The sequence below is a fragment of the Dermacentor silvarum genome, chromosome 2 (assembly GCF_013339745.2).
Source record: "Dermacentor silvarum isolate Dsil-2018 chromosome 2, BIME_Dsil_1.4, whole genome shotgun sequence".
In the NCBI taxonomy this organism is placed as follows: domain Eukaryota; kingdom Metazoa; phylum Arthropoda; class Arachnida; order Ixodida; family Ixodidae; genus Dermacentor; species Dermacentor silvarum.
The window spans coordinates 175,418,972-175,438,425 of NC_051155.1; the positions used below are offsets into that span (position 1 = coordinate 175,418,972).

The 19,454-nt window shown below is 49.9% G+C and overlaps 1 protein-coding gene across 7 annotated transcripts in view; it reads right to left on the minus strand.

Annotated features, from left to right (window-relative positions):
• Positions 1-19,454, minus strand: part of LOC119442180 (uncharacterized) — an 88,521-nt gene that overhangs the window by 6,188 nt on the left and 62,879 nt on the right. For 4 of the 7 annotated variants that reach the window (XM_049661939.1, XM_037706943.2, XM_049661940.1 and 1 more), the window contains 9 exons: positions 17,454-17,547; positions 15,926-16,048; positions 15,522-15,578; positions 14,312-14,446; positions 12,158-13,637; positions 10,452-10,686; positions 8,865-9,248; positions 7,159-7,426; positions 2,831-3,037 (listed from right to left, as the gene is read on the minus strand). In XM_049661939.1, coding sequence (XP_049517896.1) covers positions 2,831-3,037; positions 7,159-7,426; positions 8,865-9,248; positions 10,452-10,686; positions 12,158-13,637; positions 14,312-14,446; positions 15,522-15,578; positions 15,926-16,048; positions 17,454-17,547 — 2,983 coding nt within the window. Of the gene's footprint in view, positions 1-2,830; positions 3,038-7,158; positions 7,427-8,864; positions 9,249-10,451; positions 10,687-12,157; positions 13,638-14,311; positions 14,447-15,521; positions 15,579-15,925; positions 16,049-17,453; positions 17,552-19,454 lie in introns of those variants that run through there. The other 3 variants (XM_049661942.1, XM_037706945.2, XM_037706946.2) reach the window with 2 other exon arrangements.

The window sequence follows — 19,454 nt, forward strand, 5'->3', positions numbered from 1 at the left end:
TGATAGCTCTTTACCGAACGCGCTTAGCATAAGTCTTGATGCCATTTAAATAAAGCTTACTGCTTCAGAGCTTGCATGTCCGCTCCCCAAAAGGCCCTAACATCTTGTTGAGGTGTTGCCGTTTCTGCCTGGCGCTTGCTGTGCATGCTTAAGTATCATGATACAGCAAGCTCGTGCGTTTTTTGCGATTATCTATAGGCTGGTAACGGCAAAGGCAAGTTATAGTAAAGACACGCTAAAATAACTTCACCCAGATGGACAGAGAGAGAAAGGATGCATAGACAGGCAGGGAGGTTAACCAAAGGTAGTTCCGGTTAGCTACCCTGCACGGGGAGAAGGAGTAGGGGGATAAGAAGGGAGAGTGGAAGGGGGAGAAAGAGAAAGACATGCAGAAACAAACCGCGTACGCTGTAGAACAGTAGGGGGCGGCGTTATTGAAGTCTATCGTGAAAACCCGTAGAACTCAAGAACCTTAGTAACCCGAGTAAGGAATTAAGCGCGGATGTGCAAAACTATGAGTGAGAACGTAAAAGCATCAAGCATTTTGTGGAGTGTCTGGCTGACCGGCGGCGAAGTACGACGTCCTTTTGGCTGTAGCCGAAGGCACGTCTGCCGAATAGTGGCTGCCGCTAGTTAAGCATCATTCAGTTTATTCGCCGTCGTGCGGTCCTTAATAACTTGCATCGCTCTGATTAACACCGAGCATGCCGTATAAATCGGTGCCAGACTACGGGGCGCCAGGTGACGCCTCTTAACGTCAGAAGAATACTGCTTACGTTTGACTCTTAAGGCCCGTTTATAGTCCGACCAAGTCCGACGTTATCGGCGCGCGCGCCAGCGTCGTCGCGGCCAGCCACGCTACGCCGGTTGCGCTGCGCCAGCATACACCGACGCGCGCGCCGTCGGCTGTTATCTTCGAAGCATGCGCAGAATGATCCCAAGCCCGCGCGCCGCTTTATTTATTTATTTATTTATTTATTTATTTATTTATTTATTTATTTATTTATTTATTTATTTATTTAACAATACTGCCGATCTCGCAAGAGATCATAGCAGGGAGGGCATACATATGAACGGCTGTCTGCGACCGTCGCCGAAGCGCGTGGGCGCGTTTATTTCTTCGCGCGAAATGCATTGTGGGTTGGCGCATTCAGCGCGACCGACGCGCGAATGGGTCAGAAGCACGGTGTGAACCCGTCGGTTACGTTGGCTGCGCCGGTGCGCTCGACTATTGACCCTTTTCGCAGCGATCCCGTGGGCGCTGCCATGTTTGATCACGTGGTGACGCGTCCATTGCTTGCCTCAACTGCCTCTATTTGCCTCCTTGTTTACAATGGAAGTGTATGACGCCGGCGCAGCTTAGAAAACCTCCGTTTTCGGAGATATCGTAGACGGTGACTAGGTGGACGACACGAAGCTTTGATCACAGCTTCAGAGAACATGCAAAAGCGCTTTCGGAGCTGATTAAGCTATGTCCAAACGGCGCAAGCAGCGTATATAGTGCTTGTTCTAAAAGCGGAGCTAAATATGTATTCCAAGCTATCCAAACATTCCGCTCATGAATTCAGTCAGAATTAGTGTGTTTTGCTCTTTGTTCTTTATTCGGCAAATATTTTGAAGCAGTGGCTTGTCAGTTTCTGACTCAGTGAAATTCCTCGGTGCGGCCACTATCTGATTATTTTCTGCCTAATCGCTTGCGAGTGTGCTCAGTTCCAATAGATTTGTTCTTGCTGCACACAAGGCTTGAAGCGTAGCGTTTTTGTACATTGTAATACCTTGTAGCAAATATATATTACAACTAGTAACTCACTTACTCTTGTGGACCGTCACGAAACATTCAGCTTCGACCATTCGTGCGCCATCGCTGTAGTCCGTCATTTATTGTGCGTATACAGTGCGCATATATTCAAGTGTGCGCTTATTCACTTATTCTTGATACGTCGGCGATAGAGTGGGCGTAAGTTTTCCTGCCATTTGGGACAGATGTGTATACATAACGTGCGCGAAACTTACTATGACAGGAGGCGGCGCTACTATCTTTGTCATTCTTTAACGAGTGGTACTCACTCTTGCCGACGTTCTGGGGATGAAGCCCTTTCTTTGAAGGTTAGCGATACAAGGCTGGCGGATGAGCAAATTTCTGTATCCTCGAGGAAAGCCGTACATCACGAAGTGCCGGTAACACCTTCGGACAGTGGCAGCAGCGGTCCGCGAACTTGGCCACACAGATTCATTCTATTGCTTAACATGCCAGTCACTATTTTTGCAGCCAACCACTGCACACGTCTTCAATCCACATGGTTCAATCTAGCACGATTGGAGCACAGTGTGTTAGCGAAAACTCAGTTGCAGTTTCCGACAGCTGATCGCACAGAAGCAAGATAGAAGCGGTAATGGTTTCGTATTCGTGCGCGGTCGCTGAGGAGAGGTATGGCGCGCCGCTGTGAGCGCCATCTCGTTTCTCTAAAACAAACTGCTCCGCGAAAACGGTCAATAACGTGACGTAGCGTGCGCGTTACGTCGGACTATAAACGGCCCTTTAAAGGGTAAGAAGGATGCGGCATTGATGTGCTCATGACTGACTAGCGCGACGGGACCATGACGCAGAAAAAAAGAAGAAAAGGAACGCGACAGCACACGTGGCGTTGTTTGTCGTTGCATCCCCCCCCCCCTTTTTTTTTTTTTATCCTGTGTCCTGGTCTAGTCGCACTGCTCGAGCAATGAACGTGCACCATCTGTTTCATTGCTGTGCCTCTCACACGCGACTGGCGGTATCGCATATTCGCATGTACGAAACGTGACTGGCACTGCGGCAAAGCCACGTGCCTACCTGCTCGAGACTGGGTAGCCCGCCGGTGTAGATGACGAGGCCGGGCACCCCGGCGACACTGGCGGCGATCCACTGAACGAGCGCCTCGAGCTGCGGGTCTCCCGACGGGTCGACGCAGTCGCGTGCCCACCGGCACGTGGCCACGGGGCGCAAGCCGGACACCGACAAGCGCATCGGGAACGACGATGGCGACGAATGCGGCTCTTCCTGCAGGAGGACATTGGGAGATAAGAAAAAAAAAAAGGAGGTCGCTTTTACCGTATAGATTAGGGTGACTGAGCCTTGCTCACACGACTGGCTGCCCGGTATCTTATATATGTATATATGTATACGTGCGACCTCTGCGCCAGCATTGTCGGTGCACGACTGTTGCAGCTAATACTGCAGCTCGCGACGGAAATAGGCGGTTCGGCCTCACTGAACAACAGCGGAATGAATTAATGAGTTAGGGAGCTCTCAGTCCAGGGGGCGCCACTATCACGCTGTCCCGAAACTACGCCAATGAAGTCACGTGTATCTCGTTTTCCATACCAGTTCAAGCGCTTGCACTGCGCCTTTCGACAGGTTTGTTCTCCATCGCGCGAAGCCAACACGCCCCTGGGCTGCTGTATTAGTTTCATTAAACCGAAAATAAAATAAAGAGGTTTAATGTCCTAAACCAATTCATTGCCTATGAGGGACGACGTGGTGGGTGATTAATTTCGACACGTATAGCATGCGCCTAAATTTAAGACCACGAGCGTTCTTGCTTTCCGCTTCCAGATTGCTATAGCAGGGAATCGAACCCGCGACCTCATTCTCAGTAGCAGAACGTGCCATAGCCACTGGACCACTGCGGTGGCCGTTTGTTTTGATTACGCCTATCAATGTATAATGTAGCCGTTTCCGTTAGTTGGTCGGTGAGTCCGTTACGCTCGTGCAGCTGGTTCGCATTTGGTGACGCAAACGTGTCATACACACGACACGGCAGCAAGAAAGTCATGCTGGCGGGAGAGCAAGCGTGCAGATGTTTGCGTGCAACGCTCACGCTAACGCTCGCCTTAATTATTCCGACTCGCGAGCTCCTGTCTAGGTGATAGCAGTACGGCGGTGATACCTGTGCGCGATGAGCAGAAATTGCCGGAAGGGGGGGGGGGGGGGGGGTTGCGTTTGCATGGGCTTTTACCCGCGCTGCGAAAGCCGAAACGCGCCGCGCAGCTGCGAGAGCATGGATGAGAGTGCATCGAAAATTCAGAACCCTTCCCCTGTCGAGAAAAAGGGGGTAAGCTTGTTTGTGGCAAGACGACGCTGTCGCAGGCGTTCCGCTTCGTTTGCCCTAAACGAAGGGCGGCTCTTCGCTGACGTTTCGCCTAGGCTTCGGAAGTCCTCACGCTAGAATCAGACGACAAGCTTCGCTTACCCCCACTTTCTCGACAGGGAAAGAGCTGGTGATTTTGTCTCTTTGGGTCCCACGTGTGACAAGAGTAGTTCAAGGGCGCGTTACAGGTCCCCGAGCCCACAGGGGTATGTGCCGTTGAGCTTGGATCCTTTCTGCACTATCACCAGGATCGACCTACATCACAGGTGTTTGTGCCATTGAACTTGGACCCTTTCTGCACTATCATCAGGATCGGCTCACTTTGTAGCCTGACACCACCACCACCGACACTTGTGAGCCTATAAAGCTTCACTTAAAACGTAGCACACAACTCGCGCGTCGTCGTCTAAGGCGCTGTGCGCAGCAGAGCTCCCTAAAAGATTGAAGAAAGTAGCACCACTTTTTATTGCGATAGCAATTATATGGACACTTCAGCCGGATTTCTGCAGTCGCCGTCGCCGTAAGGTTCCCTATAGATAAAATCTTCGCCGCGCGCCGTATGGCCGAGCGGAAGCGTCATTTGTAGATGAAATCGCGCGCGCGCCGAACGCTGTATGTGCGAGTGAAAGGGCGCGAGGGGCGCGTCTTTCACGGGAAGTGAACGCACGGCGGAGAACAAACGCGCGTTCTGCGCCATGCTCGCTTAAGGGCTGCAGAAGTAGGCGTCTCTTTTCTCCTTTACAATCACCATATATGTAGAGCAAACGCGCCTTCTTCAGACGCGCGAGAGGCCATGGGGGAGGGGGAGGGAAGGGAGGCGACGTTTAGCTGCGGCACCAAGTGCCTATTTATATCAGAGGCTCCAGCAACAGTCACCAACGCCGCACGCATTTTGAGCTAACGCGGGCAAAACGCCGATGGCGTCGACAACAGTTCTGCGTGTTGTTGCTACCAAAGCCGCTCACCTTACTTTTTTCTACAATCTCTGTCTCTCTCTCTAGGTTTACCTGAGGGATGCGTCGAGTAAAAGCTTGCCGTCTAGGGGGCGTGGACAAGGTATATCGAGCGGTAGTCGAAGGAGTGTGGTTGCTGGGCAATGACATATATAGCACGTAGGGGACCGGAGGAAGCGTTACGTGGCTTGTCTATACGGTATGTGCTGCGGCATCGGCCTCGAAAAATCATTTGCTTGGCGCAGTATTCGACTCCGGGCTGCTATGAGTCTGCGGCTTCTACATTTCGCTCTTGTGAAGAGCTCGCCATTTGAAAGACTTATTTCCTAAGATCTTGTGGAGACACGACTGACTAGAATGTGAACCTCATTTTGGCAGGACTAACTCAGGAGTCAGGTTTAACTTTCGATCAGCATGTGGCAGCTTCAAACTACTACTACAACGCAATGTAAACAAGCGTCGTGTCTTGCCAGCGGCAGGCAGTCAATACAAGTACTGCCTGCAGACCTAAAGAAGGGCATATACGGGCACAGGCATAAAGAAAAGACAGATTTAGCTTATGCTGTGGGTCCCGAATTTCTTAGAAGAGTTGACAACCATAGTGGAAACATGTAGGTAAAAAATTTGTCGCAGTTTCACCCGAAAGGTGAAGCACCAATTGTGATAGCAAATTAGTAGAGAGCTATACGGAGTAAGGATAGTAGTTTTATCAGCGTTATAAACTTGGACATGCAGCAGCACCAGCAACGCGCAGAACTGTTGTCGACGCCGTCGGAGTTTTGCCCGCGTTCGCAACGAACGCGCGCGGCGTTTTTATATAAATATGTATTTGGTGCCGCAGCTAAACGTCGCCTCCCCTCCGTCCCTCCCGTCCCCCCACAGCCTTTCGCGCGACGGAAAAAGTTGCGTTTGCTCTCTATATATGGAAAGGAGGAAAGAGACGCTTAATTCTGCAGCCCTTCAGGGAGCACGGCGCAGAACGCGCGTTTGCTCTCCGACGTGCGTTCGATCCCCGTGAAAGCGAGCGTCCCTCGCGCCCTTTCACTCGCACATACAGCGTCCGAAGCGCGGCGACGATTTCATCGCCGTTGACGTCATACGGAACCTCACGGCGACGGCGACGGCAGAAATCTGCTTTGGAGTGTCCATATAATTGCTATCGCAATAAAAGCGCGAAACTTCTGACAGCTCCAAATAGGAGGCACGCGCGAAGAGATAGAAGGAACAGAATCGACACACTTTTCTAAATCATTTTGCAGTCAGAGAAAAACAGAACATGCGCACCGAGGCGAACAACTCTGAAACGTGAGTCTTGGCTTATTATGCTTGAGCACATCGGCGCTGCGACTTGTCTGCAAGGACAGTGCCCGTGTTCCTCAGAGCGCTTATGAGGATCTGTATGATGATCTCGCAGGGAAGGGTGCATCGAAAAGTGTGTAGTGACTGTGTGGACAATTGCGAACGTATGTGTCCACCTGTTCAACGTAAACATTCGCTAGCTGTATACTTGTGAGACACGAATGCGTATACGCATTTCTGGTGCCGCCACTGATGCTTCTGAAGGGCCGAGGTCAAAACACAGACACAAAAAAAGAGAAAGGAATGACCAGCGGCAACTGACAGTAAAACCGTATATGTATGCCTAATTTCAGTAAAATAAAGGAAACAACTATACTGCTCTCTCTGCATGTTTGTGTGTTTAAAACCTTCTGCGCTTACGCTAAGGAAATTCTGCCACAGCGAAATGCAACGCTTTTCCGGATTCAGCAACCACGTTCAATCAAAGCTGGACCAAAGAGAAATTCGCTAGCACGTAATCAAGCTTTGGCGCTGAAGTGCAAAGATGGAGACAGGAAAAAAGCGCTCGAGCGCGCCAGTAATAACTGAGGAACCATGATAAACAAGTTGCCACAGGGCAACAGACGAAATCAGCTGGCGCGAAATGTTGGGCGATTTTTAGTGATATATGCTATATAGGCGCGCAGCGCAGATGAATGGGCAAGAGCCAGGAATGACGGCACAAGCACAGGGCTTCCAGAGAGTTTGTTCAGTGGACAAACGAAGGGGAGTGCGCTCACCGAATCCTGCAGAGGCTCTTCCTCAACAGACACGAAGCTCTCGCGCCTCCTCTCAGCGCTGTCGCCGCTGGCCGTGTCGAAGTCCTCCTGCTGCTCTTCGTCCTGCTCTCCGGGAGCGCTCTCGACGTCGTCCTCTTCGGAAGTGCCGGCCGAGAGATCGGGCGACACCGGCCGGAAGGAGTGCGCCTTGATGAAATCGGTGTCCTGGCGCGTCAGACCGACTGCGCAGGATTCCGCGTGGCTCGGTTCCTCGGAGGTCTTCTTGCACCTGTTGGAAGACGCGCAGAGCCAGAGCTGTTTACAGTGTGCGCTTGGGTTGTTCGAGCGTGACGCTTCACTTGTGGCCGAATGTCGAAGAGCGAATTTGAATACATTCTGGTGAGGCGAGTGATGATGCAGCATGCACAGTCACCGCAGTTAACGTCGGTACGCAAAGGTGCGTGACATAGGAATGTATACGAATCACAAGTGTCGTGAGAGATGCTGACTTTAATGATAATCTGGATATGTTAACCTGTATGACCGCCTGGCATGCTACACTAGATGCTGGGTGACAATTACTATAAACAAAGTGTGCATGTGCCTTGTCTGTAAGTGTAAAGGTACTGTTTGTTTGATCACAAGTGTCGTGTACTGTCAACGTGTGTTACGGCAGAGATCAACGGTCCGCGATTTCTTCTTACGTGGACTATAGCTGTTCGCTATAGCTGTTCGATATTGTGACCGCTGCTGACGGCGCACTAACCCAACACCAGTCAGGGACATAGCCGGGCTACTCGCCAGCGATGACGCAGGCTGAGTTGCTCATAAGTAGTGTTTCCTTCTTTTCTTGGCGAGCGTGTAGTCGTGCGAGCGATTGCGCATAGTCTGTTGCATTTCGTCGTCACAGCAGCAGCCGGTTCGCAAAGTAGAATGTTAGGTTTGAACGGAGGCATACTGAGAGTGCACGCTTCAGCTACGCGGGTCGCCTTTTATATTATGTATACGGACGCAGCACGTCGTCTACTTCTCACACTCGCTTCACATCTGCGCCTCTGCTGCGCCTGCGCGGCGCTTCTGACATGCGTCATACCTCACGTCGTCACTCGCGTCGCCTTCGCACTGGCGTCGCTGCACCGGCTCCATACCCACAACCAGCTCCCCGTGCACTGCGACGTTCTATGCGCGCGTCTCATATATGCTTCTAGCTGGGTTTCGAAATGTCCACGTCACTAATAACTGCATAAGCTACGCTTCATAGTTAAAAATTACGTTGATTTATTGAGTGGTCATGACGGAAAAATTGAGGCCTATTGATTGAGCGAGCACCAGCCAGGTAATCATATCGTCCTTTCAACAAGCCCTGTCTCCACACGTTTTACTAAACGCTTCATCCAAAGGCAACATCTGTGTACTTCCCTACTAGTCTCTACGCACTTCTGTCGTCCACCTCATGCGCAGGTCCTCTTGATCTACTCCAACACACCTACTGAGAACGTACAGGTATACTGCGCGTGACCCAGCTAACGTTAGCAAAACTATTCAACGAAAGAGAGGATTTAAAAAAAAACACACGTCGCAAGATACCGTTGTAAGACTTACTATGTTCAGTCATTAGCTGGAACACTCCATATGTTTGAATATGTGATTTTACAAGGTAGACGAAGCATCGTTCCGAGCTCATAGGTTCTTAGCGCATGGAGTAAAAGAACCTGACAACGGTATACCTGAACTTGGCCTTGAAAGGAACTGGCAGGTTTGGGTTGACACCGTCGAAGGAGTACGCCTTGGGCATGCCCTGGCCCGTGGTCATGACCAGCGTTTGTCGCCGCCCGGGCGAAGACGTCATGACCAGCTCGGAGGCGATGGACAGCGCCGGGAGCTCGCGCGCCGATCCCTTGGTCGGCAGCAGGACGTGCAGCGTGGGCTCAGAGTTAGCCGCGCGCACGGCGCACAAGGGAGCCTGGGGCCGCGAGAAGCCCAGTTCGGGATCCTCATCGATGTCGTCCATGTCGCTGCTGCCGCTAGAGTAGCTGGCGCGCAGGCTGCGGCTCAGCCGGCGAGCAAGCCGCCGGCCTCGACGGCGGATGCGACGCCGGAAGTCCTCGTACCTGCCATTGGCACACGAGAGGAATAACGATTGAAGAGAGTATACAGGAGAGAGAGAGAGAGAGAGAGAAAGGAAGAGAAAACAGGAGGGGGGAGGTAAGGATGTCGACCAGGACAAACGTCCGCCAATTGACTCTACAATACAATACAGGATAATAAACGAGACACTCATTCTAGCCTCCTTGTCTTTTCAATTACTTTCTCTCTCTCCTTCTTCCCGTGCAGATTATACGGCCAAAGCGCACTGGTTCAGGCCTACCTCTCCACTTTCATTTGAGTAAGCTCTCTACAATTAACCGCGTTTCTCGCTTGGCGAGCATCCTCGTTCGTAGAGTACTTCCGAGGCCTACCGCGCAATCCGCTAGGCCCCGGGCGAGCGTCCTCAGCCGTCTCTCTCGCTTCGCTAGGGACCATAGCTTTGCAGTCGACTGTCGCCACAACCGCCGCCGCGGGCGCTGCGTGACGTCAGCGACGCAACACCATGTTTTTCTTTTTTCTGTCTGCGCGCGCCGCGCGTTCCCCTCTGCATCAGCCGCTCGCTCAGAGAAGGTCACGTGGTTTTTTTGTACCACTCGACTAGACGCCGCGTTTTTTTCAACGCCATCGCGCAACGAGCCACTTAAGGCTTTCGCCTTAATAAGTAGTAGTAGAAGAAGAAGATGATGGTAAGAACTTGCAGAGAAAAGCACACCCAGTCCTTCAGATCTTTCGTTTTCTGCTCATCTTTCCGGCCATTCCTCTTTCCCCCAGTCAGCATCATCATCAGCCTATATTTGTGTCCATTGCAGGACGAAGGCCTCTCCCTGCGATCTCCAATTACTCCTGTGTTGCGCTAGCTGATTCCAACTTGCGCCTGCAAATTTCCTAACTTCATCACTCCACCTAGTTTTCTGCCGTCCTCGACTGCGCTTCCCTTCTCTTGGTATCCATTCAGTAACCCTAATGGACCACCGGTTATCCATCCTATACGCATTGCATGGCCCGCCCTGCTCCACTTTTTGCGCACTGGTTCAGGCCTACCTCTCCACTTTCATTTGAGTAAGCTCTCTCTACAATTAAAGCTTTACCTTCAGTTTTGTCTTTTCCCTTGCCGCTAAGACCAAACTGCACATCCTTTTCTAGCAAGTCATACGCTCCTCGCCGTGTCGTACACAACCATCGGTGCTCATCGTCATGCGTCACGACAACGACCACGCGTTGCTCACCTTTCGTGCTTGCTGAGCGAGAAGGCGATGTAGTCTTCGTCGTCGCTCCGGTAGTCGAGCACGAAACCGGCCGAGCTGGCCGAGTCGTCCCTGCTCAGGCGTTGAGACACCGACGAGAAGGCGCTCGAACCGCCGCCGCCGCCGCTCGTGTGTGAACGTAGCGAACGCTCTCGGCGCGACTTGAGGCAGCGCGTACGAGTCTCGCCCGGAAGGCCGACGCCGTGTCCCTCCGGGCCTGCGGTACACAACACGCGAGGAAAATGCCGCTGAACTCCGTATATAGTATATAATAGTATATACTACTAATAATAGTAAGTAATAGTATAATAGTATAATAGTATAATCGTATAGTTATAGTATATAATCACCGGCTGGTTGCCGGTGATTATATACTCTTGTCATCGAGATGCGGCAGCAGCGTGATGGTTACTCCAGAAAAGCTGCGGCCAGCACCCAAGTGTGCTAAGAAAACAATAGTATTTTTTGTTCCCGTAGTCGATTGTAGGTACACGTTCTCGATGTGTTCAGTTATGAGAAATACGGCTGGTGCATCAAGTTCATGTATGCAGCCTTTTTAAGAGTGTATTTAAATTCATTTATCAATGTACGTTTTAACTGCGCAGCAAGATTGGTTCTAGATAGAGGGTGTCACATGTTTGCAAGCTATTGCGATTTGCCATTCCCTTCGTTACACCTATAAATTTAGTGGCCTGATATATAGGTGAAGAGGGGAAGTATTTCGGGACCTGAGGTTAAACATAAGAAGGGTCCGTATTGATGAGGTACAGGGAGGAACCCCTTCCCGTTTTGTATACAGCTGGGCATGGCATTCGTGGCTGGCTCTAACTGACCCTTTAACTCAGAAGCTCGAGCCTCAGTCGCTCTTGTACCAAAATCGCCAAAGATCAATCCTATTCGGCTATGCCGCAATTGCGGAAATTGGGCCACGTTTGTCGACTCATTTCAGATCGTATACAGCTGAGACTGGACACTCGCGCATTTTATTTGCATTTTATTTGCATTTTATTTGCATTTTATTGGCATTTTATTTGTATTTTATTTGACTGTTGAGCTTCCTTTCTTTACCATGCGTTCAGACAAATATAGTTGAAATTTACACGTACATTGAGAGAAAATCTCTATACGTACGAACGAGATCTCTCATTGACTATTTTGGGTGGGCACGAAACACAAACAGCACTTGCAACCCCATTCTAAACATTTGGCGTGAATAAAATATAACACACTTCTTCCTAGGATATATCCCAGGAAGAAGCTAACAAATGACTATACAAACGTGGGAGCCCACTACTAATATACTAGATTGCTGGCTTATGTATAACTAAATAAGTGTTGAGGCAACTATTCGTAGTTTAAATGTTCTCGTACTGCGTTTGTCAGCCAGAGTAAATGTAACGACAACGACCCGGTATCATGAACAGCGTTCTGCTAGATCTCTCGCTCCGCTAATGCTTCTCCTCACCTCGCCAACCGTGAGCGGACTCGTTTACTGTCCACAAAACAATTGTACAGAGGCCGAGAACATCACATATACGCATCTATATTAATCCTAACTGCCCTGTCACGTGCCTCACATCATGCGTCACGAGGCGGTGATACACCGTGGGCATTTCCACCTTCTCCGTATGAGTACACTGTAGTAGGTACTCCTACTTACTAAGGCTGATAAAGACATGCACACTCACTGTCCTCTACGCTTTCGTCCGCAGTGTGGTAGACGTCGTCACACGACTTCTGAGACGGAAGCCGGGGCAGCGATAGGGTCGCCGTCGGAGACCCGTACGGCGTGGTCGAAGACCCAGACGCCGTCCTGCGGTGACCCCGTGCCGGAGCGCTCTCTTCCACCACTGGCTGCTGCTGCTGCTGCGTCCACACTTCCGTCTCCCTGGACGCCGCGGCGTCCGGACATCTCTGCGAAGATGGCGGCCGCTCGACACCCGGTGACTCGAGCTCGACGCTCTCTTGCCTGCGCCACACGTCGTCCTCGGGTGCAGACTCGATCGAGAGCTGCACGCGAGGCGACGAGACCGGAGGAGACGTCAGCACTTTCACCGGCGCGACCTTGCCGCACGCCTGCCTGGTGTTGCCCAAGGCGGAAAACTCGCAGTGCGGTAACGCTATCGGAGGCGCGGATCCGCCGCCGCTGCTCTGCCTTCTCTGGTCCAGGATACACTCGGTCGCGGGCCGGAAGGCAGACCGGCGGGACGTCAGCGGAGACAGGTTGACCGGACGAAAGACCATGGCTGCTTGGGAACCGCTGCCTCGCCGCTCGGGTCTCGGAGAAGGATGCCTCTGGGCGCATAGGACGGCCTGCGTCAGAAGCGGCGCCGACGACGACGAAGGTGTCGACGGTTGGCTCGCGGAGATTCTGTTAAGTATATTCTCCAGGCTTTTGTTCCTCTCAACGGATCCCTTGGAACCAGAGCCACCCAGAGACCGAATGCTTCTCTTCGTGGCAGGCGGCGGAGGCTTAGTCGCCAAGGGCCTCGCAATGTTAGGAACTGGGACAGCAGCTGTACTCGTTAACGATGGCGGTGCGTTCGAAGCTCTGGTACTCGTATCTGCAGGTGGTGCTGGACGAGTACTGTCGGGTTTCCGTGAGGTCGGGCTCGGGCTCCTGGAGGTCAGTACTTTGAATAACTTTCGAGGTGACGCTTGCGGCGGCACTGGCGGTTCGGGTTTGGTGGTCTGTGCCCCCACCTTCTTTCGTAGTGCCCCTAAAACACCGGCTAAGGTGGGTGCTTGACTCTCCAGCTGTTGACCCCGCTTGATCGGGCCCTGCAGGTCAGCTTTGTCACCTAAAATGGTGGCCGTATTCGTTCCCAAGCGGTCTGCGACGGTTGGCTTGCACTCTGCGAAGTGTTCGTGGCCACGCAGGTCCTGGAGATTGTCTGGCGGGGAGTCGGTGGCGTGCGCGCTGCTCCGGGAGGACGACGTCTTGGAAGAAGACAGCGAGTGGAAACAGGGTGGATCGTGGCCGGCCGCGCTCGAGCTCGAGCTCTGGCCCACAGGTGAGGGTCTACGCTGGGTGAGGGCCTGTCGAAAGGCCACGAGGCACTTGTTGAACTCGCGAAGCAGAGACGCGTCCTCGAACTGCGCCACCGGCCGAGAGGAATGGTCCTTGAAGTCCAGAAGGCACACGGAGCACTCGGAAGGGCCGAATACCTGCGGCGGGGACAGGCGCAACGAGAATTCATTCAGCGAGCCAACACAGCTGGTAAACGAGAAACAACACACAGTGGCCTCAATCCGCGCACTACTGTCAATGTATCAAATGTGTAAACTTCTAGAGATATTCGCTTTTGTCGCAGCGGAATAGCCTATTACATAGGCGAGCGGAGAAGTATATGCGGGCTCTGAAACTGAGCTTGCCTCGACGACTTCAGTTCATTGGGGCATAACAATCGGGAAATTAGAGGATGTGCGAGCGAAGCGGCATGTGTGCGGGCCTGCAGTATAACGAAGAACACTTCGCGATCACTGATATCTTGATTGCGGTAAACTATTCAGCAATGCTTTCAAGCTCGCCGCTGACGTATATTATAGAACAAAGTGTGCGGCGATTCTCGATAAGCACTGTATACAGAATGATTGATTGTTAGCCGGGCTTGATGAGCATGTTAATGAGGCAGTCAACGCAAGCACGGGACAATCACTAGAACATTAATCCCAGTGCCGCCCATTAGTATATAGTCTGTCTCGCGTTTGTACGTCTTCGCTGTTTGGCATAATATGTCACTGTACAGAGCTACGACAGTAGGCAGAGCAAATTTTCTTAGTTATTTCGGGTCGTACGTCGCGGTCTCTGTACAGAGGAATCAGGTTCACATTCGGCGTACCGGTTCTCCGTTGACCCGGGGCCTCGGGTCGAGTGGCAACAGGCCGTCCACGGTGAGCGCTTCGTTGTCGCCCAGAAGCTCGACGAAGAGCAGCGCGGCCAGCACCTCGGGACAGCTGAGGAACACCGAGCACTCCTGGAAACGGGATAGCAGAATGTTCATTGCGAGGCAGCCATGGCGGAAAGCTATATACGTTCGAGTATATATATATATATATATATATATATATATATATATATATATATATATATATATATATATACAGATTTCATGCATTGTGTTATTCAAGATAACATACCGTCTATTGAACTAGCACCATATTTTTGCATACGCTATGTAGGCATATTCAAAACCTGTTTTACCTGATTGGGGCGCTTCACAGATGTCTCACAATGGAAAGTGAAACACTTATAGCATTAGTAGTTTTAAAAGTCATGCAACATGTACATATATTCTGTTATGCTAATCCCTCATCCCCTTTCGTAACGGCCCAGTGGCGGTGTAACTGAAGCGTAAACTAATAATTAAGTGTATAACGTGTCCAGCTACACATTTATTCTATATGCATATAGACCTAGTAGACCGCTGCCACAGGTCTAAATTATGTGCGTGCGTGTTTATGTGCGATTTTCTGCTTGTATTTCCCATGCTTCTGATCTTGCATTCGTGACTGCAACAAATTGTTTTTAGAAAATCGTTTTTAGAAGTGCACTTTTTGCGGAAATCAGTGCGTAGTTGTCTGCGCCCGCCGGAGAGTATGGCGTGCTAGATGCACCACGATGTTCAACGGGTAATCGATAAAGCGCCATGATTTTAATGATAGAAGCGAGTTCTCTTGCATGATTAACGGCAGTGCGAGGTCGCGCTTCACCTTACATAAACTCGCATAAATATTTGAAGCGGGGAAGCGGCTTCGCTCTCATCTGTTCGTTTCACGCTTTTTATTACAACTCACGTTCTCAAAATGAAATACGAGTAAAAGATACAGTATATGTATCCCCGAAATACATAGGCGTCTACGACTACGAAGGCGCACAAAGTACCCGTATGTAGCACTGAACACGTATTATAATCGAACTCACTTATATATAACTCAGTCGACGCAATCGATTTTCTTCAGCTCTTATTGCAGAATTTAAATAAGTCGACCATTTACAAGTTGAAAGCAATCTTACCAACTCTTCGGGCCAAGGTTTTGAAAGATACGTACCATTGTGCAATTGCTTCCGAGAAAATTGCTTCCGGCATTGGCGCTAGATGGATAGCACTGCAAGAAACGGAAGGAATATATTTTGAAGGGGACAGCGAAATTGGCGTAAGCTCAGTGCAGCCTCGGCCATTGCGAACTTCTGCAGCTCGCTACAGGCATAACTACTATAGTTTGTGGGCGCGTCGAAAAGGCCGCGTCAGAAACATACGACTCTTTCGCAGTAAACAGCGCCGATGCGTGCCACAAATAGTAACGTATATGTAGAGCAAATGCTTTCGCAACCTTGCGCTCAGACCTATGTGTGTTTTAAATATGTTCTCAACTACATGTGTTTATGTATGCAGAGTTCTTGCGCGGTCTCAATGCATGACTCGCCACAGGTATTTAAAATGTGTTTGCCATACCTTGAGCAAGATCGGTTCGGCATCTTCGATCAGTCCTCGGGTGCGGACCATGAGCGGGCAGAGGGGGCAGTCGCTGCACATCCACTCAGGCAGCGACATCTGGTTCTTGGGGGCAGTCACCTGCTGGCCGCCGGTGAGAGCAGAGGTCTCGTGAGCAAGCGTGAGAATCTCGTTTACTTCCTATTGGTATACACAGCCAACCCTCTCGCGTGACGCAGCTGAGGCAACTCCTATAGTTCAATCTCTGGCCCTCTTTGTTGTATATCGATAGTATCCGTACGTAGGTGGCTTTTGCGCTATACCCTTCGACGTACGTCATCAGCTGTGATCGTGACTTGAACGGCCGAGTCCAATTAGCAAACCAGCAGCAAGTTACAGACACAATTTTCGTGATTCCGCAACACACAGGAACGCGTTCCGCGCCAGTTCGTGAATTTTGTATAATTGTGCACTGTATATACCTGCAGCCTCTGTCAAGAAAGATAGAAGGGCACGAAGGGTCTGTCAGACGCCCATCTTGTTTAATTAGTATTTTACACTAGGGGAGGGTGGATGATGCGAGAAGGAGAAAGAAAATACGCATGTCTTCTAGAGATAAAAAAAGGATGATTTAAGAAAAATAAAGAAGTAGAGGTTGGCCTGGAGAGCGCGTCTCTAGCCTGGTACTAGTCACATAGGTAAGGGGATATGGCAGACAGGGAAAGAGAGGTAGGTGGCAGGTGACCAATCTATAGGACAATGAGCTATATGCACGTCATCCAATACGCGATATGTATATACGCGCATTACACACACAAAGCGTTCTCGCGCAAACACATTTCGCACATTATCATCCATACTACATATGTTCTAAAGAGGAGAGTCTAAGCCCGTTTCACATGAAACGGTCTGTCGAATTCTGTCGTCTCCCTGGTGCTAAAAAGCCCCGGGGGACGAGGATGCCAGTTCGGGCCTCAATGTCCACAACGGGAGGCCGGCTAGACGCCTCATAGACAGCTGAGGTCGCGTGCGTGGTGGCTTCGTTTCTTTTGACAGAACCTGTACAAGCTACTAAGTGCCTAATGCGTCACTATAGGTTCTCCAACGTCGTCTGTAATGAAATTTTACGCCTGCGCTGTGAGAATCGCTGCAGCGGAAAGCTCCCCATTTTGTGCAACTGGGGTTTAAGGTGCACCGAAATCTCAGTCCACGGGCCTTTTCTGTAACCTATTCCCTTTACACTTTCACACATCGAAATGCGGCTGCCGTGACCGGGAATCGAAGCTGGGACTTCGTGCTCTGCAGCAAAGTACGATATATAGCCACCGGATGCCATATGGTGCTCCCTTCACGCAAACGCTGGGCTTCCTGCTGCGGTTATTTGGAGACACGAGCCTTACTTGCAAAGCTTTACTTTCTTGCGCGGTAAGGTATGCGTTTACCGAAGAACTCGTGCGATATAATCTACGGATCTATTTAATAAACACGTTGGTATGCGTGTCCGCCTTTAGCTGCTCTCCGCTTTGTATCTCGGGCAATCATTTCGAACCTGCCTGCAGAAGTACACGGTGCCCTCCGGTTCATCCTGGAAGGTGCAGTCGAAGTAGGCGAACAGGCTCCGCAGCTTCTCGCAGTGGCACGGTCTGCGAAAGAGAGAGAGAGAGAAAAAAAAAGAAGAAATAATGCAGACGTCTGCAAAGCAAGGTGCCGAACCGAACCCTAACCGAAAACCGCACCCGAACCGCAATTTTGGGCGAAACTGAACCCGAACCCGAACAGATATTTTCGGAACGTGCCTGAACCCGAACCGTACCTGAACCGAAAATTAAGATAACGCTCACCTGTTCGGCAAGAAAAGGTTCATGCATGTAAGGCGAAAACGGGCGCTCAACAGTTTACCCGATTCTTCGAGTGACTATTCCTTCAAACGGCGCACCCTACTAGCAGACTGTTACGACTCACGAGTTGCTTTGTGTGCGGGAATGGGGATAGACGATGGGTATGTGCAGGTAAGCTATATATATATATATATATATATATATATATATATATATATATATATATATATATATATATATATATATACGGCCGGCTCGGCAGTCTGAAGTCGGTCATCCAAGTTGTGTTCTGCGGCTGAAAAGTTGTTTCAGGGGTTCCGCGGAATAAACATTTCTGGTGACACTACCAAATCGGCCGTTAGGTCAACTTGCTATTAAAACTAGATACGCTATAGATAAACACGGAGAGCGGGAAAGACGACGTCCTCGAGGAGGAATATCATTGAGTTCAGCTGCATTACTTATTGTAACCATAACACTGAGGTCGCTCACGAAGGCCGTCACCTTCTCAATGAGCGGTTTACCGCGGCTGTAAACGGCACGCGAAATCTGCTTTTGTTACTTGCTGTGGTTCAACGCACGTTTTGTGCTTACTTAGCCAAGCCAGAGTATACAACGCTCTTCCAGTTGTAGAAATTATTCGTGGGGCACAGTGTGTGTGCTTTTCACTTCTTTGTCCGCCCTCATAGCCAGCGCAAGACTATACGCACCATGTACAAATGTGCAAGAAATATTGACGTACGGTTCAGCACAAACCGTCCTTGTTCATCGTTCAGAAGCACCAATGTCCTCACCTGCTTCTAAATAAGCAGCAGACTGAGCGGCATGTCAAATTCTGGTTTCTTTCTTTGCTACAGGTTCGAAGTTTCAAGCTGTAATTTATGTAATACAATGTGAATTTGCGCTGTCTTCGACACCCATAGATCGCATGCCACAGTTCGCGCACCACCAGTCCTGTAATAAAAACCTGAAGTAAAACGAAAATTAACATATACCCTGCTGCTATCAAAGTAACGAGTGTGGAAGGTATACGCAGACTTTACGCTGTCAGAGGAATTCTCATTAATTACCTCTGTCTTTAATATGTACTTGGAAATTCCGCCCTACATCTGTGTAATTCATTCGCGAATTTCTGCCGCCTCTTGATAAAACTTGCGCATACGCGCCATGCAGACAAGTCGATATGCGGCATAGTGCCATGGGGCATGCCGGATAAAATAGACTGCGCTAAAACAGTTTGCGAACCGGTTTGCGAACATGTTGCGAACCTGTTCGCTAACCCGTATAAATTTTTATTTCTCCAAACCGCAACTGAACCGGAACGAAATCGAAGGGCTTTGAACCCGAACCAAACCGGTATTTTTTTTTTTTTTTCGTTTCGACAACCAGCGGCAAAGGCGCATTGAAGTGTTTGTCACTTCATTAGTAGGCAGTTCCACGCATCTATATAATTTGCGGCATGAAGAAATGGGAAAAATTGCCGACGTGCAAGATACTATAGACAGATAGATCAGATATAATGAATAGACAGATTATATATATATATATATATATATATATATATATATATATATATATATATATATATATATATATATATATTATCTGTCTATTTATTATATCTAATATATCTGTCTATAGTAGCTTACACGACTGCAATATATATATATATATATATATATATATATATATATATAAGGAGAGAGAGACAA